Raw genomic sequence first — 21,888 nt, 5'->3', positions numbered from 1 at the left:
GCAAGTGGAACTAGTACTGTTTTCTATCAAGAATTAGTGACTTAAAGTAAGCTTGTATATTTTGCTAAAAAGTTACTTTTAAATTAGTTTTGTCTTATTTCAAGATACTTGAACTAGAAATTAGACCAAAAATACTTGCTAAGATTTTGTGTTTTTTGCAGTGTGAGGGCAGCTGTCAGCAGTAGATGGGTGACTTGGTCCAGGCCAGACCACATGTGCCAAACGTGTCGACCATTTAGTCACAGCACCTTTCAACACATGCAGCTTCATTTCATCTGAACACTCTGTGGGTGCAGAACTCCTTCCAGTTAAGTGTGGATTTGAAATATTAAAGGCAGACTTTAAAAAATGTAAAAACCAAAACTTTTTAATGACCCATGTGAGGGTGTAGCATATTGTTCTATTTATGTCAGACAGCATGGGAGTTTAAACACATTGCTGATGTGCAGAACAGTAACCGTGGCGATTAACAAATGAGGGTTCAGGCTATAAAGGGGCAGCACTGTGTGGTTTCCAGGCATATAGTATCATTTTATAGCACAACCAAGTAACTATGTTACCTTCTGTTATAAAAATGCTGTATTAAATATGACTAAGTTTGCAATTTAACACCTTGAAATTGGGCCACTGTATCTTTAAGAAACTCCCGTTTCTGAAACTCCACCTTCAGGAAGTCATCACAATGCACCTGCATTGACACTTCAACAATGTTCTTACAGGCGTTGTGCAGTTCTACCAGGTGTTTGCTAGTTGCTGCGGACTAGTCTGAAGGAGCTGCCTGAGGGAGTTGCGTCGGAGGGCTGCTCTGTGAGGCAGAGCTTTGGAAACTGGGAGGAGAAGCTGCGCCACGAAGGCGGGACTAGGTCCATCCAGGCATTTTGCACAGCAGAGTGGTTGCCATAGAACAGGGGTGTCAAACTCCAGTCCTCGAGGGCCACTGTCCTGCAGTTTTTTGATGTGCCACAAGTACAAAACACAGGAATGAAATGGCTTAATTGCATCCTCCTTGTGTAGACAAGCTCTCCAGAGCCTTGCTAATGACCTCATCATTCTATTCAGGTGTGGTGCAGCAGAGGCACATCTAAAAGTTGCAGTTCAACGGCCCTCAAGGACTGGATGTTGACACCCCTGCCATAGAAATTAAAAGATTTTTCAAACATGCATGAAAGAATTAAGGCAAAACCCCAGGTATGCTTTGATTAGGGAATAACATTATAACATGAGGTAAAGTTGAAAAAAGTCCATTTCACATAATACTGCCCCTTTAAAGCATCCTTCCCACTTATGCAGTGATGTGTTCAGATGTGCCACAGAAAATGACCATCATAAAACACACTGTACATTAATCAGCATATATTTGTTAGGATTTCTATGGTAACCAACTGCAGCCACTCTGCTTCAGTCTGTCGCTCTCACCTGCAGATGGAGTGAAATGAGAAGTCCTGCTCATGAATACCTGAGGACTCATGAAATAGTTATGGCTAAAATTCTCATATGATTCTGTAAAAAGGCAACACGTTGTGTCAAAATAATCAGTTTCATATATATTGAAATGTTTGCCTCTAAGTATCCAGTGTCCTACATCCTCCAGCTGATCAGCAATGGAGGCATCTCATGCTGACCAAACAGCTGGGAAATATCTGTAGCTGCCACAAGACGAAAGGAATACAGAACATGCACCGTTAAACACTGGATGAGAACTTAAAACGTTGTTCCTACTTATTTAAACTCTTACAGTGATATTCAAAAGCACAATGGATTTATCAGGTGTCTTAACAGGAAATATTCTTAAAGCGTGTGCATGAGTAACTGTGAGAGATGTCAGAGCCACGTTCAGGTAGAATCCAGACAGGTCAGGTTTTCCCTTCATGTTCCAGACGGAGTGGTAAACACACCCTCAGGTGTTTTCATTGGTCAGACCCTCTGGTCAGTTTGTTCCTTCACTCTCTCCATTTCTTTCACCAACCATCTCACCATCATCCAGGTAGCTAACCTGCAGAGTGTCTCTCCGTGGTTCTGTTGAGTCTTACTTCCATCAGAGTCACACATCAGCAGCCTGCAACGCTCTGATTGTGCTTGATAGCCTTTATAAATGAGATGAGGTGGAAAAACACAGTTTCAGTGTGTATGGGTTGGATCCGTCTGCAAGATAAGCAGAAACAGATACTTTGATACAGATTTGAAAAACAAACTGAACTGTGGCGCTCATACTGGCAGCATGCTGGAACAGCTCTGTTACTTTAGCTCTGATTTCTTCTCTTTGCAGATTTTAGTTTAGAATCATTCTGGTTGAATCACTGCTTGTTTTTATTCCCTATAGTTCTGGATTCTCCAGATGTCCCACAAGGAAGGAGTGTGACGTGTGAGGGGCCTTAAAATACATTCACAGGTGTTTCCCCATAAGCTTGCCATCATTATCAGTTTCCCATCCTGTCATAAAGTTAAAAATGCTAATTTACTAAATGCAGAGCAGATGTATTAAAACTGAATTTGAAGAAAGTTAGAAGAGTTTGTCTAATACTCTGAATTAAATTGAAATGATTCAACCAAGTGTCTGTACTAAGTTATTGAGGATTTTTTATTTGACATATTTCAGGAAATAAAGTCTGCTATCTAGATAAAACTGTAACTCATCCTTATTAGAGACTGGACTCAATCCTTGATGTTAAGATTTCAAAGAAACAGAGACAGACTTACTTGGTATCCTAATCTGGTAGTGATTGAGAACAGTAAGAGCCTCCACAGCCTCCGTCTTACTGTCAAACTCCAGCAACCCAGAGATGGTCTTAGAGGAGGCTGAGAGGAAGATGATCGACACGTCACTTCACACAGGAAAGTCCAGGCAATTCATATACAACTACAAAACAGCACTGGTTTAAAAACATGCAGCAAAATTATATGAACCCAATAATATGATCTACTTACGCTTGGCGTCAAACATCTTGAATTTGATGAAGCCAGGCACGTCGTGCTCCCTACACAGCTGCCAAAAAACATATTGTTCCAAATAAATACAAACATGTGACTAGCTACCACCCACAGCTTGTTTAAGCCATGTTGAGCCATGAATCCTTTTCGCTCTCAGTAGTGATGATGCCATTTGTTTATCTACAAATAAGATTATTTCTGAAATCCTAACACTGCTGCATCCAGATGTCAAAGAGAGTAACAGGTACTGGTGTCTCAGCTGGTTATGTCCTGATGTGGAGATTCTAGATATTAAGGTCTGAATATGACAATAATGTTTCCCACTGTAGGACGGTGGTCTCCTCCACTGTGGGAAATGCTTTTTTTATGGTGTGAAAAAGACTTTGTGCCCTTCTGGGTTTCCTGTTCTTTTGCATGTTTGTGTTTCAGAACATCAAACCAAAATATATAATAATTGGCTGAGTCACCTTTAGCAGCTGCAACCAAGTGTTTTTATGATAACGTGCAGAGAGTTTTATCCACCTTCCTCTAGTGTCTCTGCAGAGAGACACTAGAGGAAGTTTGGCCACTCATCTTTGCAGAATTATTCTTTCAGCCATGTCGAAGGGTTTTCCAGTATGATCTTGCCATTTTATTGTCATGCCACAGCATCTCAATAGGATTCAGGTCAGGTCTTTGGATAGGCCACTTCCACATCTTAATTTTATTTTAATTTAGCTTTTCAGGAGATAAGGTTTCCCCAAAATTCAAAACTTTGGAAATGTTTTCACCATATGTGGATAACGGCTCTCCCGTGGTTCACTGGAGACCCAAAAGCTTTAGAAATCGCTGCGTAATCCTTTCCAGACTGATAGATATCTGTTATTTTCTTTATTTTTTTTGTTCCTGCATGATGACTAGCTTTAGAGGGCCATTTGGTGCACTTGAACTTGTCCTCCAGGTCCTATTAAAGTGACGTCTTTATTGAGAACAGGTGTGACAGTAATCAGTAAGCAGTATTGTACCTTGAGCAGCTGGTCCTGGGATATACAGGGAGGAACGTTGTAATAGTGTAGCACAGCAGACGGAGGCTGGATGATGTTCTTGGAGGCTTGTCCAGCGCTGCTGAAGCGGTTATTCCTGGTCATGGCGAAGTCCTTGTAGCTGCTGCTGCCATCTTCTAACTCAAACACCTGGCTGGGAATCACTGCGTGTTGCTTAGAGACACTGCACCCAACAACACAACAACATTCTCATCTGTCCACTTATTACAGGCTGAAACATGCTAATGAGCATGAGTGGATTAGAGTTCCTCTCACCAGACATTGAGTCTTTTCCAAACAGCTTGATACTGTTGAGGTGTGTGATGGCTCGGTCCACTGCATACTCGTCTCCCATCTCCACCAGCGCCGTACCTGGAACGCTCTTCATAAACTTCACCTGGAACACACACACACACACATGCACACACGCACACACACACACAGACGCACGCACACACACACACAACACACACACACACACACACGCATAAACACACACACGCACACACACACACGCACACACACACGCACACACACATGCAAACACGCACACACACACACACACAGACGCACACACACACATAAACACACACACACACGCACACACACACGCACACACACACAGACAAACGTCTGTAATGTTAAAGTCACAAAAGAAGCGGAAGGGCTGCAGCACATTTCAAGAAGTGTAAGGTATAGTAGACACAGAAAAAGACAAATAACAGGAAAAAACTGGACAGGACATTTTATGTAGTGGTAAAAAGACATTAACCTAAGAAAAGTTTCCTTTTCCAAAGACATAGCACTGGTGTTCCCAAAGACATTTTCTAATGAAAATATAAAATTTTGTAACAAATTTGACAGTTTGGATAGCTTCTGTCTGTCGAAACTAAAAGAGTCTTTTCTCAAAGCAAAAATCACAGTGAAACCATTTCTTTATGACTTAAGAACTAACATGAATTAAAACAAACCTTCAAAAAACAAACATGGTATTAACATATGTATTCCTACCTTCTCTATGTTACCATAGAGACAGAAGAGGTTGAAGATGCGGGTGCAGTTCATCTTGGATGGATGGAGGCCGCTCACCATGGCTACGGAGCTAGGGGCGTGGCCAGAGTAGGACGGGGAAGACTGGGGCAGGGGGTAGGAAACCATGTCTGGGACATCCACTGAGCTGAGCTTGTACCTGCTATTGCTTGTTAGAGGCAGCAGGGGGCAGGCCAGGCCTAAAGTAATAAACAGCATTAGCCACAAAAATGAGCCTCTGGCCTTAGGGTTTTACTAAAACATCACTTTCTGCTTTTGTTGTTTAGATGAGCTGCACTGTTTTAATCCTAATAATATACTAGCCTGAGATAAAATCACACATTTGCCTCTTAAATCTCTAATAATATATAGAACTTGGTAAAAGTATTCACACCCCCTTGAACATTTTCAGATTTAGTCAAGCTGATATCATTATGTTAATAAATGACTGATCTGGTGCCAATGCTGATGTTGATGCAGATATTTTTAAAATAATAGTTTTATTAGAAGGAACACTCCTCAACTGATCAGTACGACGGCATGTTAGGGCCAGCGTAGATAGACAAAAACAAGACGGATAAGTTTCTGCCAAAAAAAACAATCAGAAATTTTGAGATTCTTTTCAGAAATTTGGGGTTTTTGAAAAAGCAATATGCAGCCCCGCTAAACTTCTGAATTGTATTCCTTTCTGCTGTATGAAAGTTGTTCACTGAAACTGCTTTTGTCCACAAACTGATGTGAGCACATCAGTCAGACGTTAAGTGATGATGAGAGTGGGTGTGGAAATCTTACCATAACCATTGTCAGCATAAGATGATGGGTGTTCTCCTAAAATAGCCTGCTTTTGTCTCCCTTTCCCACGTTCTGAAACATACAAGCAAACACATGGATCATTAGAAAGTCAGCACAGCCCTTCCTCATCCATCTGAGGCCAATACGGCATGTTGCTGCTTTCAACAATTCAAAAACTTGTTTTGTGAAAACTGATTTAACATGGAGCTTTCCTCAACATAGATTAAACCCTGTGTGGCACTACTGCTGGAATTCACTTCTGGAAAATATTCTTCAGCATAAAAATCACTCAATCATTTAAATTATGAAGGCAAAATAGCTTCAGTTCAAAATTATTATTATTTTTTATCATTCCAGCAGGGAGAAGAGGTAACTCAACAGCTGGTAGACAAGACACATTGTCTTGATTTTAAATCAGCAACTCCAGATGATTTAAATTGTATCCTTATTTATTCAAACAACATAAACTACAGAAATGTTGTGTGAAAAATAGTCTACTCCATCATTCAGTAGACTGTGAATCCAACTTTATCTGCAATAACTCAGTAAACAACTTTGGACTCATACCTTGCTGTGTAACATGCTAACTGTAGCTGATGAATCTGAGGCCTTGTACACATGTAGCCAGGCATTTTAAAAATTAATATTTCTGCTGTATATTTTGAAAACGTAATACTGCACACATTGGAGCAGATTCAGAAAAGTTTTTGTCCACATGAAGTTGAAAAAATCTGCCCCAGAGCTTTGCTTTAAATATGCCAAACATATAGGGGGCAGTGCAGCACAAAGGTAATATCTGTAAGCCAATTAGATTGCTTCAAAACAATCAAAACTTCTTGTTAAAAATTGAACACGGTGTCACAAGGGTTGTTTGTGTGGGCAGACAGACATATAAGTTGAAGTACCTTAAAATATCATATAATAATATAAAGTTCATAAGACAAAACAATGTCAATTGGGAATGATGTCAAAGCAAAGTATATGGATATATTGGTGCATTATTTGTTGCAGACTGCAATGCACTGTGGTACATCACTAAATCTCCGTTTTCCCATGTACACACGCAAACACAAAGATTTTTTTATTTTATTTTGTTATACGCTCTACATCTTTACAGGGCCTCTGCTGACAGTGTCACTCATTCCAGCAAACATTAGTGTCAGTATAGTGAAGATGAAAGAGAAACAGCTTGTCTTACCTCGTCTGACCAAGTATGGTTTAGTGTAATCCCAGCTCTCATTGTCATTCTTTATTACATTCAGACGTGTTGGCTGTTGACACAGAAATAAAACATATTAAGGAACCATGTAATGGTTTTACTTTTACTGCACCATATCACACACAACCCCACATATACATAGTATGTATGTATGTATATATATGTATGTATGCATGTATACATTATATATATATATGTAATTAGAGTTAATTACAGGCGTGTAATTAACTCTGAGTCTGGAGCTTAGGGGTACAGTGGCAACAGGTAGAAGAGGGGCTCTAGAGACACTGTGAGGCTCCGGCTGTGCCACCCACAGCAGTGAAACAAAGGTAGGAATGAGGAAGACGAGTCAGGGCATGTGTGGATATCAAGTCATTGTTCTAAGCTAATACGGGCACAGTAATTATTTTTCACCTCATTCTTCACCTGAAACAGTTTTGTGCAGCCAATGCTGCAGGTCTGGCAGTGTGGTGTAAATGTTACAGCTTTACCCATCATTTTAATAATTCCCATTTAGGTTTAGATCACATCTGATGGTTATTAATACAATGGAAACAGTCTTAATAGATAAAGTACCAGGACTGAGAGGAGGGAGTCAATCCACCTCATCATTGTCTGGAAAATCTGGAAATTCATTTATCCAGCAGATAAAAATGTTGGAACTACAGTTAACAGCATAATTAAGTGGAGCCATTAGTGATGACTCATTGTATGACTCATGTATTATTGCTTCTAATCTAAAAGTGTCATTAAAGATCAATACATCTGTATGGATAGTATTGATACTACCCATAAGGTGAATGTGCCTCAGTAAAGATGTCAGTGCATGCTCAGTTTTAACTTGAACTTACAGCAGTCATGCTCTGTATGTAATTGATCAGAGGATTATTGCTTTATGAGTCAGTGTGATTATTATAATCTCTTAATAGCTCATCATGCTGGTGAGTACAAATGCTGGTGGGTGCTTCAACAATCCTAAATCCTGATAATTAGGGTTTCTTTTTTTTTTACCTGTGCGATTAAATGTTTTGGTTTGCAGTAGATAAATATAAATTCTTTTAATAGATGATGGATTTAGATATTACTTTTATATTTTGTCTTCTAAAACTTATAAAATTAGAATTATGTAAATTATCTGTAAAAGGTGCTGTGATTCCATTGGCAGATTATTTCACATATAACATGAAAAAAATTAATTTTTGTAAGTGAAATAATCCATCAGTGGAACTTGGGCTTTTTCAAATCTTCCTGAGAAGTTACATGCAAGTAAATTTTGTGCCATTTCAAGTGTACTAAGGTATTTGTACTAGAAACTAGACCAAAGATTTTGTGTTTTTGCACTAGATGCATTTGATGTCCTTTTTTGAGCTTCATGAAACAATAAAAATAATTTTAGAACCAGATGCTTTGATGCATAAATAGAAATAAATGCATAAATAAATCTATTCTTCAAACCTCCACTGGAGAATCTGCAGATCTTCGTAGTCTAAATTTTAGACTGTTGAAGAATGCCAATCGACCGAGTCGATCAGAATCGTAACCCGGAGGTCAGACCAAGCTGGTATCAGCCAGTCAACTGATATCAGCTCGGTCAGCAAAAGCTGCTGATGTGTTTTCTGTTTCTTACCCTTGCATATTCAATCTTGAGTGTACAGCAGCCAGCATAAATGTCAGCTCCATTTAGCGCTGCTTTGGCCTTCTGGGCACACTGAACTGAACTGACTCAAACCTGGAAGAGTCACATTAAGGAACACAAACACGTCAACGCTGCCCAATCCAGAGCATGCACATCACATTTCATCTGTTAGAGCCTCGTGTTTAAGTGCAGCTACTAGAGTCAGAGATATCCCCATGCAACAGAGCAGCAGCCAGCAGATCTCTGTGTGGTTTTAGATGGATTATGTGTAAGAAAAGGTGAGAGCCAGGGCCGTTTCTAAAAGGGTGCGTTTGAAACGACAGACAATAGGTGGAGGGCTGTGACTCAGACGGGTGTGGTTTGAACTAAGCCGCCAGAAACAGAAAGAAACAAAGATGGCAACATAGGGAAAAAACATTTCTGGATGAGCAGAAGACTTTCTATGGCCCCGCCCACTTAGATGACCAAGGCATGTAGATGCAGTGACCCCTGAGGAAAAGGATACTCCACCATGGCCTGGATTCCATTTCTCTTAAAGATGACGATCCTCAGCACGCTGCCTATGGGGTTACACACAGTGTAGAGAACATCCTGGACAAAAACACAAAGAAATTATTCAGCGCCACATACATTAGTTTAAGAAGAGCATAAATAATCGTCACTAATGTGTTTTGTTAAAACATACTGTAAAAAACTTTTACCAACATTTATAAGTTGTTTAATTATAAACATTTTTAGAGACGTCTGTTTCATTTCTTGTCATGAATGCACATCTAAGTTAACATAAAATAATTTAATCTTAATTTGCCAGGGTATGAATACTTTTGGGCAGAAATTATGAATATGATCTGCTTTAGATTCCAAATATACACAATAGATTCCAGTTCTTCTCAATCATACGACTTTGGTTTGTTGAGTTTGCAGGTATGTGCCTTAAAGTCCCACCACAAAATTTCAATTGAATTAAGATCTGGACTTTGACTAGGCCATTGGTCTAGTTGTTCTGTCAAAAGAAGTGTTATGTCTGGGGAATATAACACTTCTTTGAAACAGGTTCAATCCTTTAGCCCTCTACCACCATGTAGAATACTGATTTTGTGTGTGTAGGACCACAATGTATACATTGTGGTCCTACATCTTTACCTTGATCCTCCATCTCTACCTTGGTAGAGATGTATTTTCATCATTTGATGAAATACTAATATTTCCATCATTTGCTCCATGTCTCACCTTTTTCTCTCCTCCATATTTCCCATCCATTTCAGTACAATAACACTAGAGATTATAAATAAGGTTTCCTACTTTCGACTGAGCCATCTCACTCCAGAATGATGGACTTAGTTAAAAAATGTCAATGTAATCATTTCTAATGTCATTGCTGATGTCTTGAAGCCATTTATGAATTTGTTTTTAAAATAACACTGATGCAAAAGCAATATTAACTGTCTGTTTCATCTTTCATCTTTATAGGGAGCTTAAAAATGCAGTAAAAACTAAAATACACACACAATCTTAACGTGTGTGCGTGCGCACGTGTATATCTGTACTGTTAAAGGTGAATTGGAGACGGGTCTGAGCTTGTCCATCTGACTCATCACATAGCCGTAGGACCAGCTCCTTTCCCAGACTGAACTATTGTTCATCTCCTCTAACCAGTCAGTTCAACAAACAGTTGTGAGCTCTCTCACCACCCCAGGTGTGAAGAGGTTCACTACCTTTTCTCTAACCACAATGCTTTCCTTTCCTCTCACATTTTTTAACAGATAACATCATGCCTGACTTGGTCCAACACATATTATGATTTTCTAGAATGCAGATAAAACCCTGTAGATGGTTCTCAATCAGCAGATCTTGTGTCTGACAAACAGAAAGTGCAAAGTTTGTTTTATCATGTTTATCTGTTTTATACAGTAACATGCAAGTGTTAACAGCTAAGTAATCTAAACTGGTTCTGCTCTTCCGGTACAAGCCTCAGGAAGTCCTACACACAACCGCCATTACTTACAACTTAGGCTCTTGTTTGTCACTATTGGAAGAAACAACAACCAGCCAGATGTGATCAGAATGAGTGGTTTCCACTGGGTGTAATGCAATGTAATGTCAACCAATGTGAAGATATGCAGTTTTTAGTTTTGTCTGCTGAGAAAATATGGAGTAAATTCATAGTATGTCACTAGGCAGTCAGGGACTACAACCAGCTGAATCTGACTCACTGGACTGTTTTAATCTTAGTTGGTTCCTAAATTATGTTCAACAGTCAATTTACATTTTAATATTCAGGTTTGAACATCCTGAAGAAACAGCAAAGTTTTTCCTCAACCCCTCTTCCTTTAGAGACGGACAGTGATGGTCTTCTACATTAACTATCAATCAATCATCAAGACTGCAAACACTCCAGGGCTTCACATGCAAACACAAATCATCTGTTACACAACTACTCTGATCTTCCAAAAGATCAAAGTAGGAATACAGTGAGTGTTCTGTGGCACTGGTATGTACCAGTACATACCAGTTATGTACCATTTATGTACCAGCAACAATCAGACATGACTGTAAATGTTTAAAATGAAGGCGTGTGTGTTTACCGTTGTGATGGGGTAGAGTGGGTTCTGGATGGACAACAGCAGAACCTTGTTGCCGCTGTTTGGGTTGTCAGCGTTTGTTGGTCTGGTGATTCTCTTCGATGTGGAGTAGTTAAAGTAAGCCTGTTGTCCTAGTTAACAAATCAGTCAAAACACGAACACATCAGATCAATGGGACCCAAGTCCATTATCTTTAAACTGGTTGGTAATTAGACATGTGAATGGTAGATGGATTCAATTTACCTGTAAAAATGCTAAGTTTACTGATTTACTGTGTAATGTCTTTTATGACTTTGTAAGTTTGTGTTTTGTGATGTAAAGCACTTTTAACTGCTGTGTTGCTGAACTGTGCAATACAAATAAAATTGATTTTTTGATTGATTGAATTTTCAAAGCATCTTTCCAATCATATAAACCACTCAAAGTGCTTTACACTACAGACTCATTCACCCATTTTCACTAACACCCACAACTACACAACTATTCACCAATATGCAGATCAGTAGGCAGCTTGAGGCTAAGTGCCTTGCCCAGAGGCACATTGACATGTAGCAGGAGGAATCAAATCTGCAATCTTGCAAATGCAAACCTCAATCATCACCATCATCCAGCAGTAATCAAGTTGACGGCCCCTATGACAGAACTTAATCCAAGAATATACACCAATACCTAAAGTTGAAGACTAACAATTGGCCAACACTGACTTGTGGTCCTGAACATGTACTAAACATCATTCAGATTTCTAACTGGATAAGACCATTTCTCTCCACAAATATCCAAACCATTTAGTGTTGGTCTTAAATCTCCCTTTACAACTCAAAATAAAGAATTTCAAAAGATTTAAGGACAATTGTGCGCTTCATACAAGCCAGAGTTCTCCAAAAATATCCCAGCAGAGGAATGAAAGTACCTGCGATGTACACCGGCTCTTTCGCTCCGCAGGACACACAGCGATCAGCACTCTCCACTGCAGAGAACTCCACCAAGGCCTGACGCTTGAAGGGCATCATCATCACATAGCTGGAGAGAAAAAGAAAGAAATATATGATAGGAAAAGACAAGCACACACTTCGCTCTCAGATCTTTTCAATTTTATGACATTTTTCTGGATTTCTGCAGAAAAAAGTCAACAGCATCTTATGCAAACATCTCAGAACAAATGATTTTGTATTAGTGACCAAAACATTTGATTGTGCAACGGCTGGCAACAAAAAGGAACTGGTCCCTCAGTATGAGTTCTGTTCAGCATGCCATGGTCCTCAGTGGTTGGAGCACTGCTTTTGTGTTTATCCACTTGATTATTAATGTATTTAATTGCCTAACTTTGATCTGCAGCAAAGTTAGACACTCATGGTGTCAATAATTTGTTATAGTTAAATCAACACAATGAGGCCTGTGATTTTGGGTCTGAGTCCTCACTTCTTTCTAAAAGTCTAACTCAAATATGTTTGAGATTCTCCAAGAATGATTTGTAAAATCTTTAAGCACATTAAACCTACAATAAGTTACATCACTAAATGAAGTTTGGCAAACCCAGTAGGGATTTCCTGGCATTTGAATCCTTTAGCTAAACCCATTCAGGAAGAGAGAAGAACTTACAAAAGATTCAGAAGAATCTCATTCGTCAAAGACATCAACCAGTGGAAAGGAACAACATTAAAAAAAAAAACAACAGTAGGGTTGGCACAATATGAACATTTTAAACTCCATAACGACAGACATTCGAAAGTCATTTTTCTATTTATAGTGCTACCAAACATTTGAACATTTTTATTATTTATAATTAAGAATAGAAGTTTTAAATGTGGAATTGAAATGTGAAAGTGGTTCTCTCTTTGACCATGACCTGACCATTGCACAAAGAGTTTTCTGTACTTCACCATTAATTTTAATCTAATGATGTGGTTAAGATGAGACATGAATGTCAGCAGAATCTTTCAGACAATGTAGTGTCAACAGCATAAACATGCACTCTTGTTGATACCTATATGTGCCACAATAAGCAATAAATCAATTAATTGCATAATGAATTGAAATTAGCTCAATAATTTACATTAACATGATTTATAAGTTTTCTCTTTTCTCTCTCTCTTTTACCAAAAACGAGATGACAAAAGTCTCCAGTCTGGTGCTTTAGTCTCAACTAGTCCTTTGTTTGGCAGACAGTTTGTATGTTTTATTTATTTTGGAGATTTAAAATGTCTCCCAGTTCCAGTGATAAATGTACAATAGAATTGAAGTTTATTTATCTTTGAGAATCTGTTCTTGCATTGTCATGCCATTACCACTATATCATTTGAAAATATTCTCAAAATATTACTGCAGTAACTTCTGACACAGCAAAACATGCTGCCAGGCCTAGAAACACTGAAATTTGAGTTTTTCTTATCTTTAAACCATAACCATCAAGATACCTAAAGTCTTGAAATATTTCCTTTTATGCATCTCTCTTTGAGTTTCACTTTCTCATGAGTAGCAAAAAATATTGACATTTTTCATATTTACAGATTTTTTAAAGCTATCCTACAGAAAAATAGTCAATTCAAACCAAACATAAAGGCAAATTCCAAATCTAGCACATGCATAGCAAGTTGATCGTCGTTGTCAAAGAAAGTAACTCCATACTGAACTTGAACAGTCAAGTTCTGGGTATCATTCATATTGGTTGAAAAGTTTTCTGTCTGAAGCAATCCATCAACATGAACATGGAAGTGATGTGGAGTGAAGATCAGTTCAGTCCAGGGCAAGGTTTCACAACTAGACAGCTGAGAAACAATAACAGGAAACACATGATCTGCTAGGTTCGTGGAAGGATGTTGTTATAAAAGTCACTTTTATAAAATTATGTAAAACCATTGTGTGCTGCAGGCTTTCAGCATTCACAAACTTGATAGGATTTGAGAAGACAGAGCAGGTAAAACATTAAAAACTGGATTCAATTTTTATTTATTGGTCCCTTTAAAAGTTGATTTTAAGGAAATGGAGATTCTGTTTTAAGCCATTAAACTTGATAAACTAAACATAATGAAAACCTCTAATCCTTCAAGGTTTAGTTTTCTCTATGATCATCTCAGATAAAAGGGCGGTTTAAATAAATCTAGTTTCTCAACATTCACAGTTTATGCTAAACTGTGTGCATAATTTTATTGGGCATATTTCTTGTATGTATATTTTCTTGTATGTTTTACTTTGTAATTCAGTTGAGTGATATTAGCTTAGTGAGGCTGTTTAACTGGAAAGTTGAATCATTTTTTATAATAAACTAATATTAAATGGAAGTTATCTGTCATTATTTTTCTGAGTAGAGCTGGTTTTGGACTTTTAACTTCTTTGATTGTTATTTTAATACCAAAGCAAGTAGAGAAGCAACAGCTGAAACTGAACTATTTGGTTGTTTATTTTTCTGATAATCAGGTGGTGCCCTGACAAAGTAATTTTGATCTAAATAGCTAGTTTTGTTAATAATTGCCCTGTGTAATTATTTATAGTCATTCATAGCCAAACCAGAGCCTATTGCTGCACAAGATGGTAAGCAATATTACTGTCAACAGTTACAACAGTGTAATTTTTGACACAAACATCTTTGCATACTTTAATAATGTGGTGTCTTCTTAAATCTCACACTTTAAAAACAGTAAACCCTTTGCTCCTCCTTCTCCATGATGCAATGTTTCTAAACTCTCTGAATAAAAGACACGTTGGGCCCAGATAGTTCTCATTCTGCTTGTGCTTTGTGGTTATTTCATGTTTAAAATTAGTGTTTGGCTCTGTGAACCAGATTTTAGCATGAATGTCAAACCGCTGTTAAGAGCACACTGACAGGTTCATGCTGTGGCATGTCTCCTCTAGAAGTTGTTCAGAACGTATGTTTTAATGCGCAAAAGATTTATACATGATTAATTGCTTTTATGTCTTTCATATAGAGAGTGTCCGTCCAGAACCTTTGTATTCATGCATTTCTGGTTTGCCTGTAAATCTGATGCACAAGCGACATTTGCTAACAACAGCAATTGGCGACAAAAATGCTTTTCTTAGCCCACTGGGGATTCATTTTTGCTTCAAAAACCAATCTATGGAAAGTCTATTGTTGTGTTCAACTTGTGCTAACTTAGCTGTTATCCTACACAAGCCTAAAATGTCATCTCAATGCTAAGCATGTCGCAGCAGAACAGACGTCCAACACTAATGTCAGAGTCCACTGTCCACATTCCAAAAGGCGTTCCATGAACAAGCAGGAGTTATTGAAACACTGGGAAGCTGAATGGATGGAATAACACGTTGCACAAATCTGAGGAAGAATCTGAAGATCAGATTAAAAACAATATATATCTGAGCTCATATGTCTATTTATTCAATTTAGCTGCAAAAGGGGTTTTTGAATTGAAAATGTTGCTTGTTTTGTTCATATATGGTTTTTGATTAAAATGCGATTAATTGTGATAAATTAATTTTATCTTGCAATTAACTGAATTAAAAATTTTAAGCAAGTACTACCGGTACTACTAAAAAAACAAAACTTTGTAAACTTAAAAATAGATTGCAAGAGAGCAAAAAATTGAATAACATTTTTTTTTATTAAAAAAAAAACACTAAAACTCCTACAGTTCATAAAGACACTTCCACACAGAGCATAACTGTATAAAATTAATTTACTACAAAATGCTAAAAAGGGAGAAAGAAGGCCATCGGTGTAAATGGGCCAGTCGGCTCTCCCTTTTGCCAAATCCAACTAACGTCCCCTTTATCCACCGGCTCTACTTCAGCTGCTCCACAACACAATTTGTGAATTCACCCGTTCATGACAGACTGACGAGTTTGGCTAATGATTTCTGGTTATCAAATGATGTTCCAACTTCTTTCTATTGAAAGAACCTTTAACTCTATTAATAATAAATTATTGATCCTAATTAGCTGCACAAGTCGAGCTTTGATGCAATCCCTGTTGCACAACAGTTGTCTGTGCTAAAACATAAGATGTAAAATACTGATTAAAAAACCATATCACCTCTGCCATTGAAATAATTCATTCTGAAGTCATTATATTACAGGTGAGGAAAAACTTATTTTGAAAGTTGTTATTTATAATTCTCCAAGAGAAACTGGCACCAGCTAGTGTTAAAGACGTTCTTTGTTTATGCGTTCAGCTGAAAGTGGGGAGCGGCTGAGTCAGTCTGTGTGAAGTTATGCAACACCTGGAGTAGACCAAGATGTCCAGCTGTCACAGACCATAACAAAACTGAGCATTTGAGTAAATCTCAGATATTAGTAATGATATTAATTTCTGTAACTGTCTTTAGGGTTTTTCCCTCCATTTTCTTAACAGAACTGACTGGTCAGTGTTTTGAAATTAACCCCAGTTGCAAAGCCTTCACTGAGTTGGTCCTGAGAAGCTGCCCAGCTGAGGTTGCCATGGTGATATATCAGAAATGGATTTATTTATTCATGGAGACAACCTGTAAATGTCAAGATAACAAGTAAAAATATTGCAATCCTATTTCTTATTACATGTTTCACATGCCTTAGACATAAACATTAGATTTCTGAACCTGTCAGAACGTTTTTAGCAGTGAAGCCAACATGAAATATAACTGTTGTGATGGGCAGATCATTAATGAGATTTTTCTCTCTCTGGCACACACACGTATGTTGGTCTTGCTAGCTTTATGGGGATTTTCCACCGACTTCCATTAATTTCTACAGCCTAACCCTATCACCTTAGTCCTAAACCTAACCCCTAACCCAAAAACAACCTTTTTGGGTTAGGGGTTACATTTTACTGCAGTGAGTCACCACACATAATATAAAAAACAGAACCAGTGGATGCGTTCTCACCATATTGGTCCAAATTTCTTCAGGGCATCGATTAGGTCTGCTTCCACCACAGCCTCACAGAGACCCCGGACATGGACCACCGGACTAGGAGAGATGAGATGGGAGTCTTCGCCATTATCCTGCAACACAGTTAGCCACATTCACAGTAAAGCTACTTCATATCTTGCTGTATCATGCTTGGCATCTTCAGTATCCATTTTCTGACTTTATTGCCACAAAATAATATGGTCAGCAAGACAAATAAACACCCTGCAAAAGTTCAATTTTCACTTTCTTGTAAATGATATGCGGTCTGACAGAGATCTTCAAAGCTCTATTAGCTTTGAAATCTAAATCCTTTTGACTTTCTGTAAAGAACAGCTCAAGATCAGACTGAGTAGATAAAGTGTCTGTAATAATCAAGTCTTTCCTCAAATTCTCAAACAAACTAGCTCTATGCTTTGACTAAGCATTTTTCAAGACTAATAAACACAAAATTAAATATTAGCAGAACAAATCATACAGTGATATTGCTGCTAAGGAAGACATATGAGGAGGAAAAAGAGGCGTAGAAAAGGACGGGGTGGCGTGTCAGAGCCTAAGATGATGTCTAGACCTGAGCAATACCTTTCAGAACAGAAGCATAAACCCTTAGAGAGCACTAGATAAACTGTGCTTCCACCTAGCTTTAAACTAGACAAAGTGATGAGAGACCAAAGGGCTCCAACCAAACCGAGACCCAGGTTTCGAGACCTAACTCTGAATTCAGGCAGACGAGAGTTCACTTTTTGCATAAGAGTTCGACAGCATATTCATATATCCCGAATGAACAAGACTTTCTAGGAAAACTAACTATAGTTTTGATTAAAGCAGACTAAGAACAGTTGGTGTGAATGCATCCTTAAATGAAAATCCAACCTTATAATGAGCTGGCCAGATTCTAGATAATGTCCAGGGACTGAACCAAGAGAAAGGTTCAACAACTGGACTCACATACACCACGAGTCGACTTATGCATAGGTCACCTCCAACGGGATTCTGTGGTCCGCTGCACATGATGGGGATTTCCCAGGCTCCCACTTCAGCCTAACGGACTGTGAAGTGCACAAACTCACAGTATGTCCATACTACTCCAAAAATTCTCCAGGTTACACTTCGAAGTACTATTCTGTATTAAGTTTCGCTATCCATCAAAACAGGAGGAACTGTTCTTAGTGCATTAAATGCTAAGATCCAGCATCTAATGCATCTTCCAGCATTAAATGCTGGAAGATGAATGGGGGACAGCTTTCATCTTCTGAATGGGGGACAGCTTCTCCAATGTAGCCATGGTCTTCTTGGTTGCTTTTCTGATTAATGCTCTCCTTACCCAGACTGTCAGTCTAGATGGATGTCCATGTCTTGGTAAGCCATCTCAAGATGACGGATTGACTCTGGAAAATGTTCAAAGTTTGGGATGTTGTTGTAGGTCTAGCCCCGCTTTAAACTATATAGGCGTATCAGACTGAAGCAAACAACAATTTCTACGAAGAGCTGAGCAGCATCTAAAGCCATCAATGAAAATCTCTGGAGAATTTGACCAAATCTCTCTCTGTCACACTGCACATAGTTTATCTAGTGCTCTCTAAGTGAACACACCACACTGAATGTCCTCTGTGCAGTTCTTTGGAGATGCTCATGGCTCCTCTCCTTGTCCTTCATGAGGAAAAGCAAGACCACACAGTCTGTTGCTTCTCACCTCCACCCACTCACCCACTGTTCAACAGCAACCTGTGGGCAGAGGAGCGATGAGAAGGTCATCAAAGAAGGATGAATTTAATTTGTAGAGAGAACCTTTGAAGATGCCTCACCATAACAGTTTTTATGCCAGAACGGAGTGCTTGACAAGATATATACGTGGGCAAACATCTTCCCCAACAACATGGTGAGATCTATTATTCTTAGAGGAGAATACTCTAACCTGGCACCGATTCGCTCATCACTGGGTTTTGAAAAAAGGGTTGCATTGGAAGTTTTAGACCTCATTGGTTTCAGTTCTGATCAGTCAGGCTGAGGTTTGAGACGTTAGGTCACAGTGAGAACAGCTAAAACCATTAAATTGCACATGTTTAAAACGGCACAGAAGAGGACTTCCTGTGTCTATGAGGTCACCTAGTTCTATATCTATTAGTCTAATCACTAGAATCTTGATCAACGCATCTAAACCATGAACGTTGACATGTTCAGAGTGTTACTAGTTATAGACTCTGTTGAAGTATCTTCAAAAATCCAGTATCAGCTTATGTGCAGCTGCTGTGACAATTGGTCATCCCCTCAGGTGACGAATGCCCCATTATGTCTGTGTCTTGGTTGTGTCTTTTTGAAATCAAAGTAAGAAATGAAGCCAAACACGTTCAGTTTAATTTAATTTCCATAGAAGTATTGTCTCTTTATAAGAAAAGCCTTTTTGATTCAATATCTCACACATTCCAATGGAATCTTAACATCAAACAGTGCAATAAAAAGTTTAGAGAAGAACTGAACACCAAAAATGTTGTCCCATAAACTCAGTTGATTGAACTTGTTTTAGAAAGTCACACACCTCTCTAAGTCCCACAGTTGACTGTACAGGTCAGAGGTCAAATACCAAGCATGAAATCAAATGAATTGTCTGAAGACCTAGAATCTCTATCTCTGTAGCCATCAACTAATCAGGCCTGGATAGAAGAGTGGTCGAATGAAAGCAACTCCTTTATAAAGGCTCATGGCACCCCGACTGGAGTTGATCAAAAAATCAGAAGGACTCTTAGACCTGGAGAACAAGATTCTCTGGTCTGATTAGCCAAAGATGGCCAGACTTGAATCTAGCTGAACATCTCTGATAAGATCAGAAAATGACTTACAGATGTTTCCATCCAACCTGATGGAGCTGGAACAAAACTGCAGAGAGAAACAGACCACGCTGCCTAAAGACGACTGGCGGATGGAATTGGTGCAAAAGGTGGATCAATAAAGTAGTACTAGGCAAAGCTGTGAATAGTTTTGTAAAGTGATTTATTGGTTTTATATTTTAAGAAATTTGCAAAATCTCAAAAACCTTTTTCCACATTGTCATAATGGAATTTATAGAATTGAGGAGAGAGACTGATATGGCTGTAACACAACAAGGGCGTCCCGTTGAAGGTTAAGTAGTTAAAACATTTATTTACTTTTGCAAATTCAAATTCATTATGTCTTCAAATTACATAACAGTTATGAGATATGCTCAAGAGCAATAATCTCTGAAAATCAGACAATCAATATTTTTTAAAGTGATCTTTTTGACTCTTGAATGTCTTTACTGTGGAGACATACATCTGTCTTTTCTTCAGACACACACAGTTGCTCTATATCATCTAAACAAATAAACTTGAGCTAATCTGGCAGTTAGAGGATGAAGTCATCCTGGTTAAATACACATCCAGCATCACTCTGCTCTCCTGCTGCTTCACTTGACTCGACTTTATAAGGTGTGAAAATGTCATTTTAATTTTAGTGACATGCCTTCTCTCTTTCACGGCTAACAATGTGCATGGTACACTAACAGGACATAATTTTGTACTTGATGGAAATGTGATCTATATTGTTACTCTGTGTTTTTGGCGAATTGGTTCAGAGGAACTTTTCAGCAGCTTTATAGCCAAACCCAGACCAGAGCTTGGTTGTTCTCCTTCCTACACACGCAGCATCCTACTCCAGTGAAGGCCAGGCTGCCTGCCAGGTATCTCCTGTTCTGGGCTCTACCGCGGAGCCTGGATGCCTGGATGCTGACTCCATCAACCTGCGTGATGATGCAGTCAGACCCCCTCCATGGAGCAACCAGTGAACGGCAGCTGGCGCACACACACACACACACACACACACACACACACACACACACACACACACACACACAGCAAACCAGAGGCCACGCGCACGCGCATGCCAGCCTATGCGGTGCTGCTCGGTTCCGTCAGCTTAGGTAATAGCATCCCTGCTCTCCTTACCTTTCGTCCTGAACCGAACTGCCTGCCGCTCCATCGGGCCCGACTATCCGTCTCTGCCTCCCCGTTACCGGGCAGCGACCCGCTGTCCGAGTCCTCACCCTCCTCCAGCTCATCCTCCGCTCTGTCCTCCTTCTCCTCCAGCGGCGGCTCCTCCATTTTCAGCCGCTTGGCAGCTCTTCCGTACACCCCGTCCTCGCGCTGACTGCCTGCTTCCACCGTCGACATGTTCGCGGCTTGCGGTAGAGCTGTCGGGAGCGGGGAGGAGAGCCTCTGCTGTCCGTCGCTCCTACACGTCCATTCCAGTAGTTGTCCCTGTCTCCACTGCGAGCAGCCTCCCGGCCTGCGCGTCTCCGTGTTACCTGTCCCGCGTTGCGTCACCGGTCCAGGCTCCTGTCTGATTCACAGAGGCTCTGCGACGCCACAGATTTCTGAGTGTGGAGGTGTGAGGGGTCCGCCACATCCCGCCCCGCGCGCCTCTTATTATTGGAGAGTGTTTTCAGCGCACTGGAAACACGGCACGTGATTGGTCGATGCTAGGGCGTCAGCGGCTCCCAGTCCTGCAGCGGGGGACCAGAGACAGGAATGATGGCAAAGATTCAGAGGCGGACTGGAAACAGTGAGGAACAAATTAAAGGCATGACACTTGTGTTGTTGTAATAAACAGTTCACTGAATTATTAAAAGGAAGTGATCCATTTAACTACATTGCTCTAGACATAAAATCATTTAACTTATGTAAGGATCAGCATTAACCTAAACATACTTTGGTTGGTATTAACCAACGAATGATTTTATTTTATTTTTTTTATGTAAAAAAACCACGATAACATAGCAAAACAAAGGAACTATGAACATGCGTGTGAAAA

At 39.3% G+C, this 21,888-nt stretch overlaps 1 protein-coding gene across 1 annotated transcript; it reads right to left on the bottom strand.

Annotated features, from left to right (window-relative positions):
* Positions 1-351: 351 nt before the first annotated feature.
* Positions 352-21,420, bottom strand: LOC129357249 (heterogeneous nuclear ribonucleoprotein L-like). The gene is given in 15 exon segments (XM_055026618.1): positions 352-2,142; positions 2,698-2,796; positions 2,926-2,983; positions 3,933-4,134; positions 4,227-4,242; positions 4,245-4,347; positions 4,962-5,179; positions 5,772-5,843; positions 6,970-7,042; positions 8,618-8,719; positions 9,137-9,217; positions 11,212-11,339; positions 12,119-12,228; positions 17,041-17,159; positions 21,024-21,420. Coding segments are annotated over 15 exon segments (1,662 nt in total). The 5' UTR covers positions 21,249-21,420; the 3' UTR covers positions 352-2,086.
* Between the last annotated feature and the right edge of the window lie 468 nt (positions 21,421-21,888).

Source organism: Poeciliopsis prolifica, unplaced genomic scaffold, assembly GCF_027474105.1.
Source record: "Poeciliopsis prolifica strain line A6 unplaced genomic scaffold, Auburn_PproV2 SCAFFOLD233, whole genome shotgun sequence".
In the NCBI taxonomy this organism is placed as follows: Eukaryota; Metazoa; Chordata; class Actinopteri; order Cyprinodontiformes; family Poeciliidae; genus Poeciliopsis; species Poeciliopsis prolifica.
This window is presented reverse-complemented; position numbering and strand designations above follow the sequence as displayed.